This window comes from Hemibagrus wyckioides, linkage group LG01 (genome assembly GCF_019097595.1).
Source record: "Hemibagrus wyckioides isolate EC202008001 linkage group LG01, SWU_Hwy_1.0, whole genome shotgun sequence".
Classification (NCBI taxonomy): domain Eukaryota; kingdom Metazoa; phylum Chordata; class Actinopteri; order Siluriformes; family Bagridae; genus Hemibagrus; species Hemibagrus wyckioides.
The window spans coordinates 11,294,731-11,315,564 of NC_080710.1; the positions used below are offsets into that span (position 1 = coordinate 11,294,731).

Sequence of the window (20,834 nt, forward strand, 5' to 3'; positions counted from 1 at the left end):
CCTAAACTGTGGTCTGATGAATCTGGATTTCTGCTGAGGCACACTGATGGTGGGGTCAGAATTTGGCATCAACAGCATAAATCCATGGATCTAACCTGCCTTGCGTCAACAGTCCAGGCTGGTGGGGGTGGTGTAATGGTGTGGGGAATGCTTTCTTGGCACACTTTGGGCTGTTAATGCCAATCAATCATCACCTGAATGCCACAGACTATTTGAGTACTGTTGTTGATCATGTGCATCACTTCATGTTCACAATTCATTATTACTTCCAGCATGATAATGCACCATGTCATGCAAAATCGTCTCAAACTGGTTTCATACACGACAGTGAGGTCAGTGATCTTCAGTCACCTTCCCAGTCACAGGATCTGAATCCTGTAGATCACCTCTGGGATGTGGTAGAGCAGGAGATTCACAGCATGGACAACATTGAGCAGAAACTCAAAGGAATGTTTATAACAGAATTGAGATTGTTTTGAAATTTCCCTCTCCCAATGTTATGCAATAAAACTATGTTATGCTGACATTGGAGAAATGCATCAGCTCAATAAGTATAATAGACTGACTGTGATTTAGGGATTCATCTCAGTTCTTTGTTAAGATTATTTTTGCGGTATTGAAAATGTTAGGCATCGACTAAATGCATCTTATGTTTCCATTTTCAGTTCAACGTAACAGGATATACATTTAATATGTATAATAGTGAAACGTTTGGAAGCTGCATGATGCATTCAGTGTACGACAAAACAAAAACTGTGTTGGAATGTAACAAAATTAAACACAGTACGTTTGCAAAGTGTGATTTTTCCGCTGTGATTCCATTAACCTGGATTTAATCATCTGTGAAGTTGTCTTAACCCAAGTGCAGAAAGTTAGAGAGGGTGCATGTGCGTACATGCGTGGGTGTGTGTTTAGTTCATACTAGTGTGTATTTGCTCACGGAAATAAAACAACACGCTTAAGTGAAGAAGGTTTTTTACAACCCCTGTAACCTCCCCCAATTTGAGACAAAGAGGAAGCTGCTTTTTCAGAGGAGGAAGTATGTAGTGTTTTATTTCACCTACACATGTTATGACTGCTGATTTATGACCCTATTATGAAGCTACAATATGTGTCTCAATTCAGAGTCTGGTAGTGCCCCAGTTTGTGAACTGTGTGTGATTGAGTAAAATATGTAATAATAGACTGTGTGTGTGTTCAGGGTGTCAATGTAAGAGAAAAAGCCAAGCAGCTGGTGATTCTTTTGAAAGATGAGGAAAGGCTACGGGAGGAGAGGATCCACGCACTCAAGACCAAAGAGAAGATGGCACAGACCTCAAGTGGTGAGTCAGTGAGCTAATGATATTAAGAGCTGCTTCATGCGCTGAAAGGGAAAGTGTGCTGATGTTTGTATTTAGCCCAGCGTGAGGGGGAGCAATGCGCTTGGCCACATTAAGAAATTAATGCTTTTCAAACCATAATGCCTAGCTGTTTAACCCCCAGCGTCTTCGGCTCCCTCGGCTCCTACTTTAGGACTGCAATCGGGTTCGGATTCGGACCAGGCGTGGCCACAGAGCTCAGGGGAGGAGGACCTCCAGCTGCAGCTTGCGTTGGCCATGAGCAAGGAGGAGGCAGAGCAGGTAAAATTATTCACGCAATCAGCTGTCACATCCTCTGGCAACAGGTAATACAGGCAATCTAAGAAACTGTTTTATAAATTAAATTAATATGGAACTCCTGATGCATGAAGGTTGATTCCTGAATAATGCAGATTATAAACAGTTAGCAGTTCAGTTCTGTTGTTTTAAATTTCACATTTTACAGAAAGATTTCAGAACAATATGTATGCAGATATTTCCGATGTGCAAAAAAAATCAAAAATACCATTTAAATATGAAAATGAAAGGTTTAAATATTTTGTCTGGTCTGTATTACCACAACAATATATTTCAAATTGTTTGTTTCTTCTGTAGTCAGAGAGCCTTACGAATACCCAGGTAAGGCTTGATCCTATGAGGATAAACTAATTCAGAATAAGTTATAGGTTAAAACTATTTAGTTGTGTTTGGAGGAAGCTTCACTCGAGCTCTTATTTCTGACACTGAACATAAAGCTTGTAAAGCTATTGATTTTCTTTTGCTGATGTCTTTTAAAATGACATTTTTAGGCCTTTTATTTTTGGCAACATCTTTAGCCTTGTCTTCCTGTTATCTCTGCCTAACACTAACTAGTTTCATATCCCCTCCCCAACCACTTCCACTTCTGCACTTGCTCTCTTACTCACTTCCTACTTTCAATCATTCTGTAGTAGTTTAGGGATCATTGCTAATAAGCTAAGGCCCTTCAACTTGTATGAGCCCCCACTCACTCACTCACTCACTCACTCCTGTCCTTGCCCCTCTCCTTACCCCTCTCCCCCAGACTAGTGCTGACCCTCTGGAGGATGCAGAACTCCGCTACGCACTCACGCTCAGCAAGGAGGCTCACCAAGAGGTCAGGGATCAAGGGTCACCCAGATCCCGGGGGTGAAAGCCGCTCCCGTACTCGCTTTCTTGTGCACGTTCCAAAATTCAATCGCAAATTAAAGATCAAGCTGGAATGGAGCCCCAATACACTTCAGCCTAATTTCACTCAACAATCAGTTTACACAGTTAACAAGAAAAAAGCTACAGTCGTGTAATCACAAAATAAGACTTTAAGACCGAATCCTCATCCATGATGGTTTTGCAATTGATGACTGCAAGTTTGTTGTTTTTAAATTATAAGTAATTGTACCTAATTTGTGTTATAAATGAAATCATTCCATTAAAGCCGTCCACTGCTGTAATTATTATCTAATCTGACATAAACGTCGCCTTTAATCTCGTGAGACATTTTTCCCATTAGCCTCCTGGTGCTCTGTTTGCTGTACCTATGTAATGATGGCATGTGATCGACAGGAGGAGCGTCTGCGCAGGGGAGATGATCTCAGGCTGCAGATGGCCATCGAGGAGAGCAAGAGGGAGAAAGCCAAACCAGAAGATGTATGTACATGTGTATGAGGGTGTGTGTGTGAGTGGTTGTTCAGTCATAATATGGCAAACAACACCTTTTGTTTTTGTTTTTTTATAAATGTAAACACATGCCGAGGATGATTGCTGCCTTTCTGGTAATGCTGGTAAAGTAATGGTGAATAGTTCAAGAAATAATTATGTTAATAAACATTACAGCCTAAGTCATAGCTTATGTTCTCAGGTTGCAAAATCCTTTTGTGATGAAATGAGGGGGATTTTGTCCCTCTGTTATTTATCAGTTGGGAACGCCTTTTCAACTGACAACACTGTTTTTTTTGGCTCTATGAGCCATAAAATGAGCAATGAAGTGCAATAAACACAGCACTCATTTCAGCTCCTTCGTTATGAATGTTGTGTTAGGATCATTTACTCTTAACCATGTTTCATCTCCTTATCTATATTGTATCTGGAGATATATATATATATATATATTTATATAAAATAAAGAATAAAACCTATATAGAAAAAAATATATAGAATAAAACCTGATGTGAAGTGTGCTCTAAAGGATGATGTATTTTGCCAGATCACACTGTATACTCCAGAACCATGGTTAAGTTTTGTGCCGTTCTTTCTCCTCTCTCTGTTCAGTCTGCCCTGATGGAGCTGAGTGCTGCAGACCCGTGGGGAGCGCCAGCAGCTCCAGGATCCTCTGGTCCATCTCCTCCTCCCTCTGTGACCCCTGCCCCTTCAACAGGACCCTGGGGCCACAGTGACCCCTGGGGGGCAGCATCTCCAGCTTCTCCTCCTAGTACTGACCCATGGGGTGGCGGGCCACCTTCAGTGGCCCCTCCTCCAGATCCATGGGGGGAATCTGCAGCAGTGAATTCTGATCCCTGGGCATCTACAGGTGAGTGAAGAGCTCATATTTATGCCGCTTCGAAGGATGGAGCGACACTGAAGTAAGGTTGAACCTGGACTTACAGGTGCAACTCAGGATAATGCAGACCATCAATTGATGCGTCACACACACGTTAGTGTTTGGCTGGAGTCATGGCACAGAAACCTTCAGTAGTGTCTTCCATTAGTGTCCAGCTCATTTCACCAAGCATTTTTATAGTAACAGTTTGTTATTTTAAGCCATTTTCGGATATTCATTTTCTCACAGTAACGTTATTACTGTATCTACAGTATACAGCGGATATAGAAAGTCTTTACACCCCTGTCACAGTTTAACATTTTTGTGACATAAATCATGTCATATCTGTTCCATCTTGAAAAATGTAAATAAAATTTAACAAAATGAATGAAATAGAAATATTTTAGGGGGAAAAAAACAAAAATTTTATAAGAACCTGCAATTGATCATGTGACTGCTCAGAACCAATCACATGCAATGATCACACACCTGTCTGTGAAGCCATTCTGCTCAACTCCGCAATAAAGATGTCTGTTCATTAGGATTTTCTTGACATCGTCTTGGTTTCATCCGACTGCTGAAGCCATGGTCTGCAAAGAGATTACAAAGCATGTACATTAGATGTACCATGTCACACTGTAAATACCATCAGCATGTGGAGAAAGCAGGGCTTCACATTTACCAACAACAGGACATCCCGTCTAAACTGATGAAAGAACAAGAACAAAACTCAAAGTGATCTAGAATATAGAAATATGCAGAAATCTGTTGTATTCTTCATGTGGTAAAACGTCAAGAATTTGCTTTTAGTGGAATTAGAATCAGTAGAGGAATAGAAGCCATGGCTTTTCAAATGCAAAAGATTTTAAGCATATTTTAAATGTATGGTAAATCTCGCTGTTCTCATTCGGTGTAGTTTTATGGCACGGGGCAAATGTGCATATACAAGTGATATGCACATTTTTGGTGGGAGGGATGGCACAGTCTCTCTTCCTTTTTAAATCACTTTGGCACCAGACAATCGTGGGTGTCTCTGAGCTCATCTGTGCTGAAGTGGCCAGTGAAAGCTCTGCGTTTAAAAAGATGTGTGGTTGGCTGTCTTCACTTTCCTCGGAGGAAGCACCTGTTAGTCTTTACCATCTGTAGCTGGTCATATGATGGGGGGAAAGCTAGCTATTTAGAAAAAAAACAAATAAACAAAATTCTAGACTTTTCATTGGCTCGCATTGTAGAGTTACTTGCTGGAGTAAAAGAAGACGTTTTGGACTTTCAGAGTTAAGTGTTGTCCACCATTTCACCCGTGTGTTTTTACCCTGCATTTACCATTCCTCTTGTTCCAATGCCATCACTCTGACTTTGATACCAATACCTGGTGTAGCTTTGTGATTCTCAGTGAAGACACGAAATTCAGATTGTTGAAGAAATTACAATTTCTTCTTTTTACAGACGTTTTTATAAGTTAAATAAAGCCAGTAGGTCAAAGATTGATATAGTTTAAGGATTAATGTCATTAGATCTAAGGGTTAATGTCATTAATGTTAATTACAAGAAGTTTATTTCAGGTGTAGTTCAGGTATAGCATTTTTATGCATCCTTCCCACAAATACTGCGGGAATTAAAAGTTTAACAAAGTTTAAATACGGGGCTCACAGTCACTAAAGCTTTTGCTGATCATTTGCATTTTTGTCTGTATTACGTCTGTCAAACAGGCACCTTGACTGACAGGAGCAAAGATTAATTGCAGTGGAATAAGGATAGTTGATGACACTGCATTAAAAGTTTTCTCTTCTGCTAGAATAGAACAACACTAAACAGAAAAATGTATCAAAGTTTCAACTCCTTTTGTGAGTCTGCATGTGCGTGGTTCTCGACCTCTGATCCTTTCATCTGTCCTCCCCAGCCGTCACCCCTCCTAGTAGAGACCCTTGGGCTCCATCAGTGCCTGCAGCCCCAACCTCACTCTCAGGGTCATCTGATCCCTGGTCTGGGGAAGGGGTTGCCCCTGCAAGTGATGCTCTGACTTCTGACCCCTGGAGTGGTCCCACTAAACACACAAATGGCACAGGTACACATTACAACACATAATGTCAAACATTTAAGTGGGGAACGAAGACTAGCTCATTTAGCACTCACTTCTAGGGCATAACTTGCTCATATAATATATAGGCATATAATAATTGCCATCTAGTGGCTGCAGGATTTCCAGATTATTTTTCTTTTTATGATGATGCCTGCTTGATCCAGCTGTTTACTCTAGCTACTACTTTCGGTTAGCTGGCAAGAATTTGTCTGCAAGTTGGCTTGCCAATTTAAAAATCCCATCCATTACTCCATCCAAAATGTCAGTGCTTTGCTCCACATATTTCTTGTCCATTTGTTTTTAAGCAAAATTCAGACTTTGCCCAAATGACAAGAATGTGATGCTGAAATGTTTCTGTGCCACCCATGTTCTCTCCCCAAAAAAAGACATCCATTGGTCTTTATCACAGAGGAAACGGGTACATTGTGTTTTGACACAGGTTATAATATTGTCTGTATAAAATTGGGCCAAAAAACGGGCATGAATTTATTCTAAATTTAAGAAATGTTCCACAAACCTTCTCTCTCTCACCCCGCCCCTTCCAGACTGCAGTACCTCATGTTTATGCCTTATTTCCTGCTCAGCATGTGGGTGGCAGCATTGATCAATTATTAAAAAACCCCCTCTTTTCCTTTTGATAGCTCAGGCTCATCCTCTCTCATTTCTTACCTCAGGAGATCCAGACAGGAGAGGCTCTTCAGTAACAGGCAGTGATGCAGGAGGAGGAAGCACAGGCTCTCCGGTGCCGTTCGACCTCTCGTCACTCGGCTCCTCTCTTCCGGTTCGGAAAACGCCAGAGTCGTTCCTTGGGCCCAACGCAGCACTGGTGGATCTTGACTCCCTCGTATCGTCCAAACCCAAACCCAGACAGACCCCTCCAACCATGACTTCCTCTCACAACCCTTTTCTTCAGTCACAGAGTAGGCACTCAGAAAATTTGTGGAATCACTGGGTTTGCACGCTTGATTATTTAGTCCAGCTTCAAACAGTAGGAACAACTACTAATGTATGTGTTTAAATAAGAAAGGCCTAAACTTTTCTGGCATAGGCTTAATTTGAGTTTTAAGGAAAATGGTAAAAAACGTGTTTAGCTTCATAACTGTGTCATTATATGTTGTGGACAATGAGCTGTGGCTTGTTTGTACTTGATAAATCATACTATAGTTCTTTCTGATAAATAACACATGCCTGCTGTAGCTTTGTTATTTACTCAGCTCCATCATTTTCTTTTCATTTTCTCTTAGGCCCCTCACCTGGGCCAGGTGTGGCAGTCACTCCCGGCAGCACCATTTCCAGCCGTGGCGTGTCGCCTACACCAGCTTCATCTTCAAACCCGTTTGGGGTGACCCCAATGGCCTCCATTTCCCCTCAGCCTTCCTCGCTCGGTCTAAGCCAGTTACGTACCAGTCCTGTCCCTCCTAACCCTATGCTGAGCCAAATGCCTACAATGGGAATGGTTCAGCCAGGGATGAGCATGCCAGGAATGGGGGTCCCTGTGGTGGCCCCCGGCATGAGCATGGGAATGGTACAGTCCAGTCCGATGGGAATGCCTTTCAGTGGAATTTCTCCCATGGGCCCCGCGGGAAACTCCATGCTGATGGGCTCAGGGGGAGTCACTCAGCCAGCACTGGTTTTGGGTGGTCCATCGGGAGTAGGCGGGGTTATGGGTGCCGGAGGATCTGTGACAGGGGGCGGGGCTACGGGTGCAAGCACCAATCCGTTTCTTCTCTGAGAAATTTCAAATCTCCCCTTCTTACCTTTCCACTTGAAGAACTTGCCCCATCAACACAGTGTGCAACATGAAAAAATGTGTGTACATCATTATATTTAAAGCATTTCAGATTTCACTTTATTCCATTTCATTTTGCTTTCTAAGAAATAAGAGGTAGTGGGAGAGGAAAAGGTCTGCATCATTTTATTTTATTATAATTATTTTTTTTTTTGTTCGTTTGTTTTGGGGGTCTTGACATGTGCATGTATGATTGAGAGGGGTCGTTCAGTCAATGCAGGTGTGTAAAAATCATTATTTTATTGCAAAGAAATTTGAAGAACTGAACGACAGACGAAAGGGGAAGAGATATTAGCCACTAATAAACTGATCTAATTGAATCGCCCACACCTCCGTACTCTAGAGAGGAAGTAGTAGTGACACTTGGAGTGTGCATGAAGGAGCGCTTTAAACTCCCACAGCTTGGACTGAGATCAGATCGCCTTTGCATTTCAGCCACATCTCATGATCAAACCGGGTGTATTACTTTTTAATTTAATTCAATGTATAATTTTTTTTTTTCCTTTCTAATTTATTGTTTTTTTTTTCTCCTTGGATCAAAACACCGAGGAAAATAACATTGAAATACAGCCATTGAATGCGATGCCTGGTTTAACATCCTTTACCCTGTGACATTTCATTGAAGACTGGAGAAGACACATGGGGGTTGAGACAGAAAGGTTGTGTGTGTGTGTGAGTGTGTGATCCTGTGTGTGTGTGTGTGTGTGTCTGCAGGTCTGTCCGTGTTCCCTGACGTTGTGTTTATTACATGAAACCTCATCTGTGAGGGATTTGTGTCTGCATTATGGTGACACTTTCCTGTGCTTGTCCATGAAGGCATCTGTATTTAGTGTTGATGTCATTTTTTCACCCTTTTTTTTTTTTTGTTTTTTTTTGGAAGCATTAGTCAAGACTTGAAGCATTAGTCAGAACTGTCACACGGGACACAAGATTTTATTCTCACATTTCACCACCCACCATGTCTTTCCCGTATGTTTCTGAAACAAAATGGGGTGGGTGGACTTTAAATGCTTCTAAAACAAATTGTGACCTGGATGAAACATTTGCAAAATTTGAAATGCTAATTTGGGGGACTGAATAACAATCCATGCTGTTATTCTTAATTTACTTTTGATGAATTATTTTATATATGAAGATATCTCTTATACTGGGTAAGCTTAAAAAAAAAAAAAAAAAGATTATGGTGTCGACTGTGAATATTCACATTTCAAAAAAATGGAGGAGGAAAAAAAAAATAAATGTAAAAAAAAAAAAAGTGGGTTATTTTCTTGTTTTTTTTATTTTTTTTTAAATCCATTTCTCTTTTTGCAAGTGTTCCAACGAATTCAGGACCCAGACCTTCTTTAGACATTTTCAAATCATTTTTTGAGCTGTGCTCTTTTTTTTTCTTTTTTTCATTTTTGGAGTGCAAGGCTTAGAAAATTGTGCTGCCTGATTTATTTAGAATTCAGGAAGTTAACATTTGCAAAGGAAGTGCTAAAATAATTCGAGAGAGTTGAAAACATTGAACTGTTCTCACACATGATATTCAGTCACAATACACTGAAGCAGCCCCAGCCACCCATTAGACTTACATTTAGTAAGCTTAGCCAAAAAAAAAAAAAAAAAGCATTACATACAAAAGCACTTTCAATTGCAATTAAAAAAAAATGTATAACTAGTCAAAATAGTGAGTTCATCTGAAAAGCCTACAAAGATAACAAGCAAAAAAAAAAAAAAAGTTACGCTAGTGAATAATTAAGAATATTTTTATGATTTTGATGGCTTTGTTTGCAATTTGGAGGGAATATTTCTCATACTTATATTTTATACGATAAATCTTTTCTCCATTTATTGTAGTATAATGATTTACTGAGTAGACAAAGCTGGAAAACATTGGTCCAATTCATAGAAGTGTAGACAGCATTTGCACCAAATCATCTCCAAATGTTTCACAATAATGATCAGTGTTCATATATCAGTATTATGAATAGTAAAAACTGTTCCTCCATGTATAGTATCTAAATGCATCCAGGTTAGCAGACCAACTTGAATTTGTCTCCTGGTTGTGGGTAAAACACAGTACCTCTACTACTACTGCTAGAAAGTAGCAGCATAGAACTAACAGCAGCTCATGAACATTATATAATATAAATATATATAAATATATATATATATATAATATAAAATATATATATTGGATATTAATAATGACACAATGTCAAACAAAATTAAGTTGAGAGACTATACCACTTGACTTATGCTATAGAATGACACCGTAATAGGCAGCTGAAAGCTAACTACTTCTTACTGTCTAGTAGCAGGGAGAAATTTTTCTTACCCCCCCTTCAGCCTTTGTTTGGGCAACAAGGTCACTGCGGTGTACTAACATTTCTGATCTATAGACATGATTCTGCTTTCCCTCTTTTGCCTTACAATCATAAGATGATGACAGTTCTGTACACCCACACTGCGTGTACTTACACTTTGTCACTGTTTGCTGAAAGTTTTAATAGATTTAATTACAATTACTTGCTCCAAATAAGATCCCTGGTGGTCCTGAGGCAGGATCTTGTGCTCTCACTGCCGTGGCACGGGCTTGATACCCGGGCACAGAATAAACCTGTGCGCTTTAGGGGTTAACCGTCCCAAGCCCGGATAAAATGGGAGGATTGAATCAGGAAGGGCATCTGGGGTAGAACTTGTGCCAAATCAAAAATGTGCGGATCAGATGATTAGCAGTGGCGACCCTGAACAGGGAGAAGCTAGAGAACAACAACTTGCTTCAAAATAAGATCTTGGCAGCTGGTGAGTATTTTATTTAATTTGAATTATTATTATTAATTTAGATTTTGGTGTACTGGTAACTCTTTGTAATACCTGTGTAATACCAGTGGGCCTCTAGTTGACCACTAGGGGGCTCGATGTAGAAATGTGAGCGACTGGAACATCAGTTATAAATTATCAAATAGGTAAGTCATTTTCTATTGTTGGCCATTCAGAAGAGGTAATTAGTATTTCAACCGAATTTACAATGCATTGTCTTCTGAATGCGGATTTCTTTGGAGTATGTAGAGAGAGAGACAGATATAGAAGAGCCGCCACTACACAAACATATACTGGAATTTTATATTTTCAGATTTCAAACATGCGCGCTCAGCTTGATAAATAAATCTCTGCAGTATTTTAAATTGTTCCACAAAGTCCAGAAGATTCAGCAAATGTTCACACAATCAGTGAATCCCAATCAAAGTCATCCTGAATCTCTTCACTGTTGCTGTGGAGCTGCTTCATTGGGGGTCGATTTCGAGGTGTCAGAGGTTGTGCTGGAAGAGCTACAGATGAGAGAAAAGTGGAACGTTAGACTTGGCTTGAAAAGCACAGAGACTTGGATTATCTTCTGTTTAGAATCGTTCAAAGCCATAGTGAGATCCAGTATGTAAAATTTGATTAAACATGTGAAAATATATGCTATAAACATGACAAAAGCACCAAGAGTATTGCAAAAATATCACAATAATTCATTTTACCATGATTCATTTATTATGTTTAGCAGGTTGCTTACTATAACGTTCTATTGCTTGTTTAGAGTAATACGTTTTCACCACTTAAATTTTACTTTGCATACAATGCTCCAAAAACTAGGCTAGTTTTATTAAGCAGTGTACACCGATCAGGCATAACATTATGACCACCTGCCTAATATTGTGTTGGTCCCCCTTTTGCTGCCAAAACAGCCCTGGCCCATCATGCGCTGTGTATTCTGACACCTTTCTATCAGAACCAGCATTAACTTCTTAAGCAATTTGAGCAACAGTAGCTCGTCTGTTAGACTGGATGACACGAGCCAACCTTCACTCCCCACGTGCATCACTGAGCCTTGGTCGCCCATGACCCTGTCTCCGGTTCACCACTGTTCCTTCCTTGGACCACTTTCAATAGATACTGACCACTGCAGACCGGGAACACCCCACAAGAGCTGCAGTTTTGGAGATACTCAATTTGGTCCTTGTCAAACTTGCTCAAATCCTTACGCTTGTCCAATTCTTCCTGCTTCTAACATCGACTTTGAGGACAAAATGTTCACTTGCTGCCTAATATATCCCACCCACTAACAGGTGCCATGATGAGGAGATCATCAGTGTTATTCACTTCACCTCTCACTGCTCATAATGTTATGCCTGATCGATGTATGCTTCTGTTCTACCAAATGCTGGTTTCAAAATGATCTCAACCTTTACAGTTAATGTTTAGTGATGCCTTTGTAAGGTTGAGGACATTTATAGAAGCATCCTGTTTAACACTGTTAATAGGAACATCTGTACCCCTTTAATCAGAGAATCAGATGGCAGCAGTACAGGTCATGAGCTTCAGGTAATGCTCACATCAAACAACAGAATGAGGAAATAAATGTGATCTCAGTGATTAACATAAACCGTGGCATGGATGTTAGTGCGAGTAGGAGTGGTCTCAATATCTCAGAAACTACTGATCTCTTGGGGTTTTCACACACCACACTCTAGAGTAAATGAGAGGGGCCAGAGGTTAGAAAATAGCCAGACTGATTTGAGCTGGCAGGAAGGCTCAAATAAACACTCATTACAACCATTGTGTGCAGATAAGCATCTCAACTTTGCCTCAAGAGACAGGAAGACTATAGATATAAATTCAAAATTCCACTCTTAGCATCTGTGCTGAGCAGAAAACATCTCAGAACGCAACTTGGTTTCAACACCACCAGCCAAGTACAGGAGTGCATACAGGTTTGCTGAAACTGGGGCAAACATCACATAGTCTTTATCTAAATTTCAGCTGTCTAATTTTAGTGAGCCTTTGCACGTTGTGAATAAGCAGGTGTACATACATATGTACTTACCATTGGAGGGAAGAGGCTGGCTAACAGCTGGCTGGGCTTCAAGGTTCCTCTGTGAATTCTGACTGTGGTTTTGAGGTGTCAGAGTTTTCCTGTGGCTCTGAACAGACTGAGAGCCGCTACAGTGCGGGAGCTGGGGAGGTAAGCTAAGTGGAGAGGGTTGTGTTAAATGCGACAGGGCTGGATGAGTGCCAGGTGGCATGTTGGTTAGAGGTGAAGCTATCTGGCTCAGAGTGGACGAGCTGCCCGACGCTGAGCCAATTATGCCCCTGTGAGTGAAGAAGCGGTTGAGTGAATCACAAAGCGAGGTGAAGACGGCCGGATCCAGCGCCCAATCGCAGAGTTCTGCCTGACGCATGCTCTCTACCAGGTCTGAAACACAAAAGGAATCATGTCTAATAGTATATCAATACACAGTGTTTTTTTTTTTCTTATATATATTACTTTATAATGCAACCAGCAACTGACCAGGGTGATTGGTGAGATCTATATTAGACCAGTCCAAACTACTCGCAATTCTGAAGCTCTCTCTTAAAGACTCGGCATTACTGAACCAGTCTGTCGAGACTACTGACAAAAAAAGAACATTTTATTGTTCCCAATAAATTGACTAAATATTGTTGACCAATAATTAATTAACTCTTAGGAATGAATGGCAAAACACTTTGTTTGGACTTACCGTTGTTGTGGAGCTGTCGGTCAGGCTCGACATTTTGATTAGAAGGGAAACTCGGGTTCATGTTAGGGGTGAGGCTGGTGACCACGTGTGTGGGTGGAATAGTGCTGGGGCAGGGGTGAGGTGACAGAGGTGGCAGCGTTGGTGTGTGGAGCGGTGCAATGTCACCCGGTATACCAAGCAGACTGGAGGCATCCGCTGCAAAAGAACACCAAAGATTATTCTCACGAGCTAGAATCCTTAATCTGCTTCAGTATAGAAAAGGTGTGTACAATGATGAAAACTATTCAACCCCCCAAGAACTTATAAGATGTGTCCGAAAATAAGTAATAAATCACTCATATTCTTCCCGTCATGATTGCATCCCACCACTCAAGCACTAGGCCTTCCTTTAAAACCAAGATGGACTCGTGGAGGAAGTCGAGTCCACAAGGAGTTACAGGGTTCAGTGGTTGAGAGTGGATTGAAGATAACACACAAACATATCAAGAGCTCTGCATATTTGAACACTTATATTTGTGAGAGGGTGTCTAGAAAGTAAGTTTTGCCACATGAAAGCATGTTGAAAGCATTTGGCCAAGTTTCAAAGCACCATCACGTCGTGCAAATCTCAACTGTCATACCTCAATCAGTCTCTACAGTGAATCTAGAGAGATTACTCAACCTCAGAACCCTGGCTTCCTGTCAAACTTAAAGGAAATGGAGTATACAGTGGGATATTGCAGGAGAACCTGCTTCAGCCTACTTAAAAAGTTTAGAGAAAAGCTTTGTAGATAAGTGACCTTTCGAACAGGATCGTTTTCTGCAAAACAAGGCCAATGCAATGGTTAAAAGCAAAAAGGTACATGTTCTACAGTGGCTAAGTCATAGTACATATCTGAATCTTACTGTGGTACAACATCCAACCAACCCAAAGAACCTGAAGTTCTACTAGATACTTGTCTGAAAAGGTTGAATAATCAATGCAAGCAGCAATATATAAATAAACATCTACTTCAAGAGTGTATTGGGTTCCTGGGGGTCTAATAGCAGGATCCCACATTCTCACCGCTGTAGCCTGGGTCAATTCCCAGCCACGTAAGGGTTAACTCTCAGTTCCTGTCCCAAGCCCGGATAAAATGAGAGGGTTGCATCGTCCAGCATTAAAAAAAAAACACCTGTGCCAAAATCAAATATGCGAATCGGATGACCGGCTGTGGCGACCCTGAACAGGGAACAGCTGAAGGACATCATCATCATCTTCAAGAGCATACTGGCTTGCATTAAAAATCTTGTCTTGTACTATCTGTGCAAGAGGTCATTTGTATTCCAGACAAATCTGATGATGTTTCAGGGGGTTGAATACTTCTGTGATGTACTGTATGAGAACTTCCTCTGCATCTTTTCACAATGCGTAAAGTATATTAATGCGTTATATCTTACATCATATCTGCCATAAATCTGCTCATATGTAGTTAGTTATAGTTACTGTACATGTACAACATGCAATAAGTGACAATGTCAGGTTACATAGTGTGTTATAATCTTTTAAACACATTATAAAAGCCTTTTAACATATCATCCCTTTAAAAAAAAAAAAAAAAAAAAACACTGCAAATGCTACAATGCATTATAACCTACGTGCAGAGATAAAATAATAGCAGTCTGTGCTCTAGTGCATGCTGTGTTTGTAGCAAACAAACTCCAAACCCAGACATTACAAAAAGTTAAAAATTATGCACGGCACTGTAAGCTATTTTGTTTGCTGTTTTTAATGTGTTCTGAATATAAGTTTCGTTGGACGTGTCACACAGATTTATCCAGTGGCAATAACATAACAATGGAAAAATAATGAGTATTTCCAGAAAGACCGATTAATTCCTTCCTTCTGTCCTTCTTTCCATTTATCCTATCCATCCATCCTTCTATCGGTCTATCCATCCATAAGAAGTGATTGACTTGCGGTCTCTGATCCAGAGCTTCACCCAGAAACACTGGACATCTTCACTGGGATCTATTGCACACCACCATGCGCACATTCACACACTTTTTCACCAATGGATCAATTTAGTGTAGACAATCCCGCACTGACATGTTTAGAAGAAACTAGAGGAAACCCACACAACAAAATTACCTAAAGTCAGGATTTAAACCAGGAGCTACGCAACAGCAATGCAGCACCACATTATCTATCCATTTTCTGTTCCTTTTATCCAACACAGGTTTGCACAGAACCTGGGAAACTCTGGGCACAAGGTGGAGAACACCCTTGGCTGGGGGTCCAACCTATCACAGTGCACACTACAGACAATTTAGAGATGCCAATCATCTTATAGCATATGTCTTTGGACGGGGAGAGGAAACCGGAGTATGCAGAGAAAAACCCCTCTGAAGCACAGGAAGAACATGCCACATAATCAAACCCCCTGGAGGGGCAAGGCAAACATACTAACCACAAAGCCAGCATGCCCTGTGTCACATCAATAAAAAACAAATGAGGATAAAGAGTGATCTAGTTTTCACACTTTACTCACACTGTGAAGTGACTCTCTCTCTCACAGAGCGATAGAGAGACTGAAATGAATTGTAGAGGTCTGGCAGGTTGAGATCAGCGAAGGAGAAGCGCAGCGGCTGCTCAGCTGAGGGCACAGAGGCAGCAGGGGCTGTATTTAACGGGGCAGGGGGTGGACGCTGGTGAAAAACAACAATATTAGAATCAGGTTCATTTGGAAACCAGGATAAAAAAAAAAAAGGTTAAATCCTTAGTTCTTAATTTAGTCTGTCATTTCTTTGTTTATCTATCTATTGGTTTAGTCCAGATAAAGATATAGTAGACTTGAGAGAGTAAAGAATTATAAAAAATGTCCTAGTTTGGTTGTCTGAGGAGGTCTGAGTTGTACACTGACTTACCCAGAAAGGTGCAGATAAGCATTTGGTTGAGCTATGTGCTATTTTTAAGTCTAACAAAACCCAATATGGTTTTGAAACACACACTCTGTGACAGATTTGCTAGATATGAGACATGATGTCACTTTGAAACTGACTTGGTAATCGGTTGATCCTGTGCCCTTTTTTTCTTTTTCTTTATCCATGTCAGTCCACGTATTTCTTTTCAAGAGGCTACTAGTATCAAAGAACCGAGAGGAAAAGTCACCAGAGATTAAAGAAAACTCTGAGTAGTGCTGGGGTTTGTTCCAGAAAGCAGGATTTCCAAGATCATGTCATTAGAGATTTAAAAAATATCCAGATTTTCCTTTTTTTTCCCCCCTTCGCATATTAAGAGCTGTAATCCAATTTGAGGTAAGCTTGTATGCAGTATTTGGATCACAGACAATAATACTTATGCTCTGCTCAGTGCTGGAGTTATGCATGTGGAGGCGAAGTTTGACAAACATCAGAGGTGTGTCTCGGCTATGTGTGATTCTGACCTTGTGACCTTAACTCTTTGTACCAGAGAATAGAATTTTGTTCAGCCATGTTCAGCATTGAATGTCTCACACTACACAGTGGTAATTAATGGCTTATATGAAAGTAGACACTCAGTGCTTTAAGAATTTGTAGTTTTTCATACGTATCTGTTTATACCTAACCTACCAGGGGCAATATGTTTATAGAAAAGTCCAAAAAAACACCCCAAAACAAATGTTTCTATCTTAAAAGTAAATGGTGATATCAAACCCATTTCTATTCTCAGAGATGCCCCAAGTGCTTGATCATAAGCATTTGAAGGAGTTCAACCGCTACAAATTCTGTGTAGGTTTATCCCAACAGAAATAAAAACATCTCACACTGAAAGCCAACTGTGTCCTGACTCATCAGACCTTCGGCGATAAAATAATTCATTTGTTTATACTGTTTGACAATAGCTGATAAGTCGAACAACAGTGTACTGATAAAATGGGTTAACTGTGTGTAATAATTTTTCGAAGGATATCAAGTAAGGAGCAGTATTAAGTCCAGCATCACTGTCTTAACAGTTTGACTTAACCATGACAATTTTAGATTTCGGCCTGGAAAGCCATTTGAGGCCAGAAAAACATGACCTTATTAATGAATTGTCCCTTGAAATCTAACCATATTTTTTGCACTGAGGGCATTGAAGGAAATATCTGCTCACTATGAGGACCAGATTTTTTTTTTATAAATTAAGTTATGAGTTAAATGAAATCCTCATTCACATCTGGATCTCAGTATAAACTTTAACATGATTAACATTAACTCAAATAAGAGAATTAAAAGCATGATAAATGATTTCATTCATTCCAAACTTTTAAGCACGATATATATTTTTAATGAACTAGAAAGACGCTAGGTTAAGTAAGTGATAACCTGAATATACCTGCAGTGTTTAACAAGCACAGACACTAAAAATAATATGCCTTTATCAAATTACCTAATGACTTGCAGGCAGTTTGTCGAAGTCAACAAAAAGACAGTTATTAGATTATAATTATCTCTAATTGCTTGTTATGGATCCTGGATATTAATGGCCCCTTCTGCTTCATAGTGCTAAAAGGGAAAAGTTTGTCATTTTCAGAGTCCTAGTTTATATAAAACCTCCAGTACACCCAAGCACAGGAGCAGTTTCCTCCCCCAGGCCATTCATCTGTTGAACAATTATCCTGCCTTTAAACTCCCCCCAGTTCACGGACATATCTAAATATCTGTCTCTATTCAGTATTGTACACGCCCCTTCATACATTTCTCCTTAAGTTTGCACATTTTACTTGCACATGCATGTTCCATGTATGCCAACGTTTCCGTTTTCTTTTCCATTTATATTTTGTTTGCTTTTCAGCGTTTTTTCCCTCTTACTGTCTCACATGCACATCATCCCTGGACCCGTGTACACTCTCCTTGAAACCTTTATCATATCACAAACACCCTAATAAGTATAGTTGGAAGAGCAGAAACTGCGTGATCTGTACCTTGCATGGAGGTGGAGACAGAGTAGTTTTGACGTCGGCTGGAGGGAGAGGGAGAGGCTCCGTCTGACTGAGATGTGTTTTGTCCATGGCAAGTGGAGGTTTTTCAGCGACCTCCTGAAATAGCAGAAAACGCATTGCTTAAGACATTAAGACGTCACTTAGGTTTGTTTTCACGAAATACTAAAGTCTGAGGACTCTACCGTCTCTTCATCGCTTGTAGGATAAGGCCTTTTTGCACCTCTAGACTGATATTGGTCAGGTGGTCCATCCATGGTCCAATAAGAACCCTGAACACACATATCAGAAAACATTTGTTATGCATTTGTCTTAAATGATCTAAAATGAATTACAGAAAGATATGAACGATTTAAGTGCCAAAGAATTGTCTGCTTAGAGTGTCTAAAACCAGTGATTTCGAGATAACAGACTTTCGAATCAAATGTATTTCTGTTTCTTTAAAAAAATAAAACAAAACGGTAAGCAAATGTAAGACTACAATGTACGTAAAGTTAGGCAGGAAATAAAAGCAACAAAATCATGTACAGCAGAGAGATATGTGAAAGCCAGAATAAATAAACGTTTCCAGTGTGGACTGAATAATAGAAATTGATTCTAGACTTTCTGAGGAAAGACAGAACTCTACAGTTTAGGTGGTATGTGGTAAAAAGCCTTCCCATCTACTGAAACTGTTGGACATTGTTATATAATAAAGCCCTGTTTTGAGACTAGTCTGTGGCTATTAGATGTCAAAATGTTAGAAAAGTCTTTAGGATTCTTGAATATTTAATGGACATTGTCTCAGAGCAGCTTTACAGAACATAAGAAACATCCTAGATGTTAGACAAAAATCAGCCCATATCACCTTCCCAGGGTCGCTCTGTGGTCTTGGAACTTTCCGGAAGCACTTATTCAAGGAGAGATTATGTCGAATTGAATTCTGCATTTAAAAAAAAAAAAAAAAAAGATCTGATTGTAATAATTCAGATGAAATCGATGGTACATATGCAGCACACTTTAAGAATCAATAGAAAATAGTAATCTGAACATATAAACTCAGTGCACTACCTTCCAGCCTCTTCCTGCTCTGCTGTAGAATGGAAAGGTGTCACTGATCCATGTGTAGATGTCATTCAGACTCAGCTTTCTCTCCGGAGCCGAGCTTATTGCCATTGCTATGAGTGTGGCATAACTATGTGGTGGTTTCCCCTTGGAGGAGTTTGGTGGAGGGGAGGAGGACGGGATGGACGGGGGCGTATCTCGTTCTCTTCCTCGCTCTCGCTTTCTCTCCCCTCGTTCTTTTCCTGAGCGGAGACTGCTCATTCCCAGATTTGGGAGCCAGTCGATGCTGGTCAAACTAGAGTCCAGTTCTGATGTCATGGTCAAGGAAGTTGCTGCAACGCTGGGAGAATGAGGCATAAAGTAAGGTTCTGATTTGAGCCAAATAATGGAATGGATTCAACAGCAATGGGAATTCTGAATCCAAGGAATGCATGCAATCAGATTTGCAGATTTGAGGAGCTTTAGGATCTTTTAGCTAGGTTCTCAACTTAATAAAAAGAAGGGGAAAAAAAGGTGAACAGAACGTAGAGTTCTCAAAAGAAGTCAGCAGAGGACATGTTATTATAGACAGGACAGATTTAAACTTTTCTTTTCGACTCAAATGGAATTATTGTATGTTTGAGCGGGCGAGAGAGGAACAGAAAGATTGTGTGTGTGAGAGAGAGAGAGAGAGAGAGAGAGACAGAGAGAACGACAGAAAGAGAGACAGACAGACAGAATGACAGAAAGTGTGTGTGTGTGATAGATAGATAGAGATAGAGAGAGAACGACAGTTTGTGTGCGTGTGAGAGAGAGAGAGAGAGAGAGAGAGAACGACAGAAAGAGTGTGTGTGTGTGTGATAGATAGATAGAGAGAGAGAGTGAGAGAGAACGACAGAGAGTGTGTGATATATAGATAGATAGAGAGAGAGAGAGAGAGAGAGAGAGAGAACGACAGAAAGAGTGTGTGATAGATAGATAGATAGATAGATAGATAGATAGAGAGAGAGAGAGAGAGAGAGAGAGAGAACGACAGAGTTTGTGTGTGCGTGTGAGAGAGAGAGAGAGAGAGAGAGAGAGAACGACAGAGTTTGTGTGTGCGTGTGAGAGAGAGAGAGAGAGAGAGAGAGAGAGAGAGAAACAAACAAAAAACTAAGAAAGATAGAAAGGGAATACTTACCTCTAGTCTGTCAACAGGCCCCAGGCTTCACACTGTCAATTTTTAATGCCGTCATCTGTTACACTGGACTGAAGACGTTCGCTGAGTGTTTATTTTCCCTTCTTCTTTTCTTTCTCTCTTCCTCTTTCGGTTTATCAGTCATTCATTTCCCATCCAAACAGCCTTGCAAGTTTTTTTTGTAAAGATTTACACACTCTCTCTCTCTCCGTAATGTTTGTTTAAACTAAAAGGAGGGGGAGAGGGAAAAACATTCGGAAAAGTTCTTCCTTTCTTTCTCTCTCTCTCTCTCTCTCTCTCCCTCTCTCCCCTCCCTTTTTCTGAACAACGTCATACACTCCACCTTCAGTATTCCTGTTTCTTTGACCACGCCCCCTTCTGGGCGCCTGCTGTCCCCGCCTACCTTTCATAGCCACGCCCACTC

General features: G+C 40.4%; 2 protein-coding genes across 6 annotated transcripts in view; one reads left to right on the plus strand and one right to left on the minus strand.

Annotated features, from left to right (window-relative positions):
- The window catches only part of epn1a (epsin 1a), a 21,804-nt gene extending 12,842 nt beyond the window's left edge, over positions 1-8,962 (plus strand). The window contains exons 6-14 of one of the 4 annotated variants that reach the window (XM_058394532.1): positions 1,202-1,322; positions 1,483-1,619; positions 1,953-1,976; positions 2,401-2,472; positions 2,919-3,002; positions 3,624-3,882; positions 5,792-5,956; positions 6,646-6,891; positions 7,216-8,962. In XM_058394532.1, the coding sequence (XP_058250515.1) occupies positions 1,202-1,322; positions 1,483-1,619; positions 1,953-1,976; positions 2,401-2,472; positions 2,919-3,002; positions 3,624-3,882; positions 5,792-5,956; positions 6,646-6,891; positions 7,216-7,703 (1,596 nt within the window). In that variant the 3' untranslated portion in view covers positions 7,704-8,962. The remainder of the gene's footprint in view (positions 1-1,201; positions 1,323-1,482; positions 1,620-1,952; positions 1,977-2,400; positions 2,473-2,918; positions 3,003-3,623; positions 3,883-5,791; positions 5,957-6,645; positions 6,892-7,215) is intronic. The other 3 variants (XM_058394553.1, XM_058394536.1, XM_058394545.1) reach the window with 3 other exon arrangements.
- On the minus strand, positions 8,576-20,777 carry foxj2 (forkhead box J2). Of its 2 annotated transcripts, none has more exons than XM_058394565.1 (10): positions 20,414-20,777; positions 19,261-19,594; positions 19,058-19,132; positions 18,396-18,482; positions 18,196-18,309; positions 15,802-15,958; positions 13,292-13,486; positions 13,081-13,182; positions 12,616-12,984; positions 8,576-11,074 (listed from the first exon to the last, which is right to left on the minus strand). In XM_058394565.1, the coding sequence occupies exons 2-10, from the start codon at positions 19,570-19,572 to the stop codon at positions 10,965-10,967; spliced, it is 1,521 nt and encodes a 506-aa protein (XP_058250548.1). In that variant the 5' UTR covers positions 19,573-19,594; positions 20,414-20,777; the 3' UTR covers positions 8,576-10,964. The 2 variants fall into 2 exon arrangements, with proteins under 2 accessions (XP_058250548.1, XP_058250556.1); XM_058394573.1 differs by having other exon boundaries at positions 13,081-13,179; positions 20,414-20,774.
- Between the last annotated feature and the right edge of the window lie 57 nt (positions 20,778-20,834).

Bases quoted from the DNA above. Each gene is read 5' to 3' on its own strand.
- foxj2 (XM_058394565.1), bottom strand. From the start codon at position 19,572: ATGACATCAGAACTGGACTCTAGTTTGACCAGCATCGACTGGCTCCCA. The intron at 15,959-18,195 runs GTACAGATCACG...GTTTTTCACCAG, and splicing joins TGTCTCCACCTCCATGCAAG to CGTCCACCCCCTGCCCCGTT. The intron at 13,487-15,801 runs GTGAGTAAAGTG...GTTCTTTTGCAG, and splicing joins AGAGAGAGTCACTTCACAGT to CGGATGCCTCCAGTCTGCTT.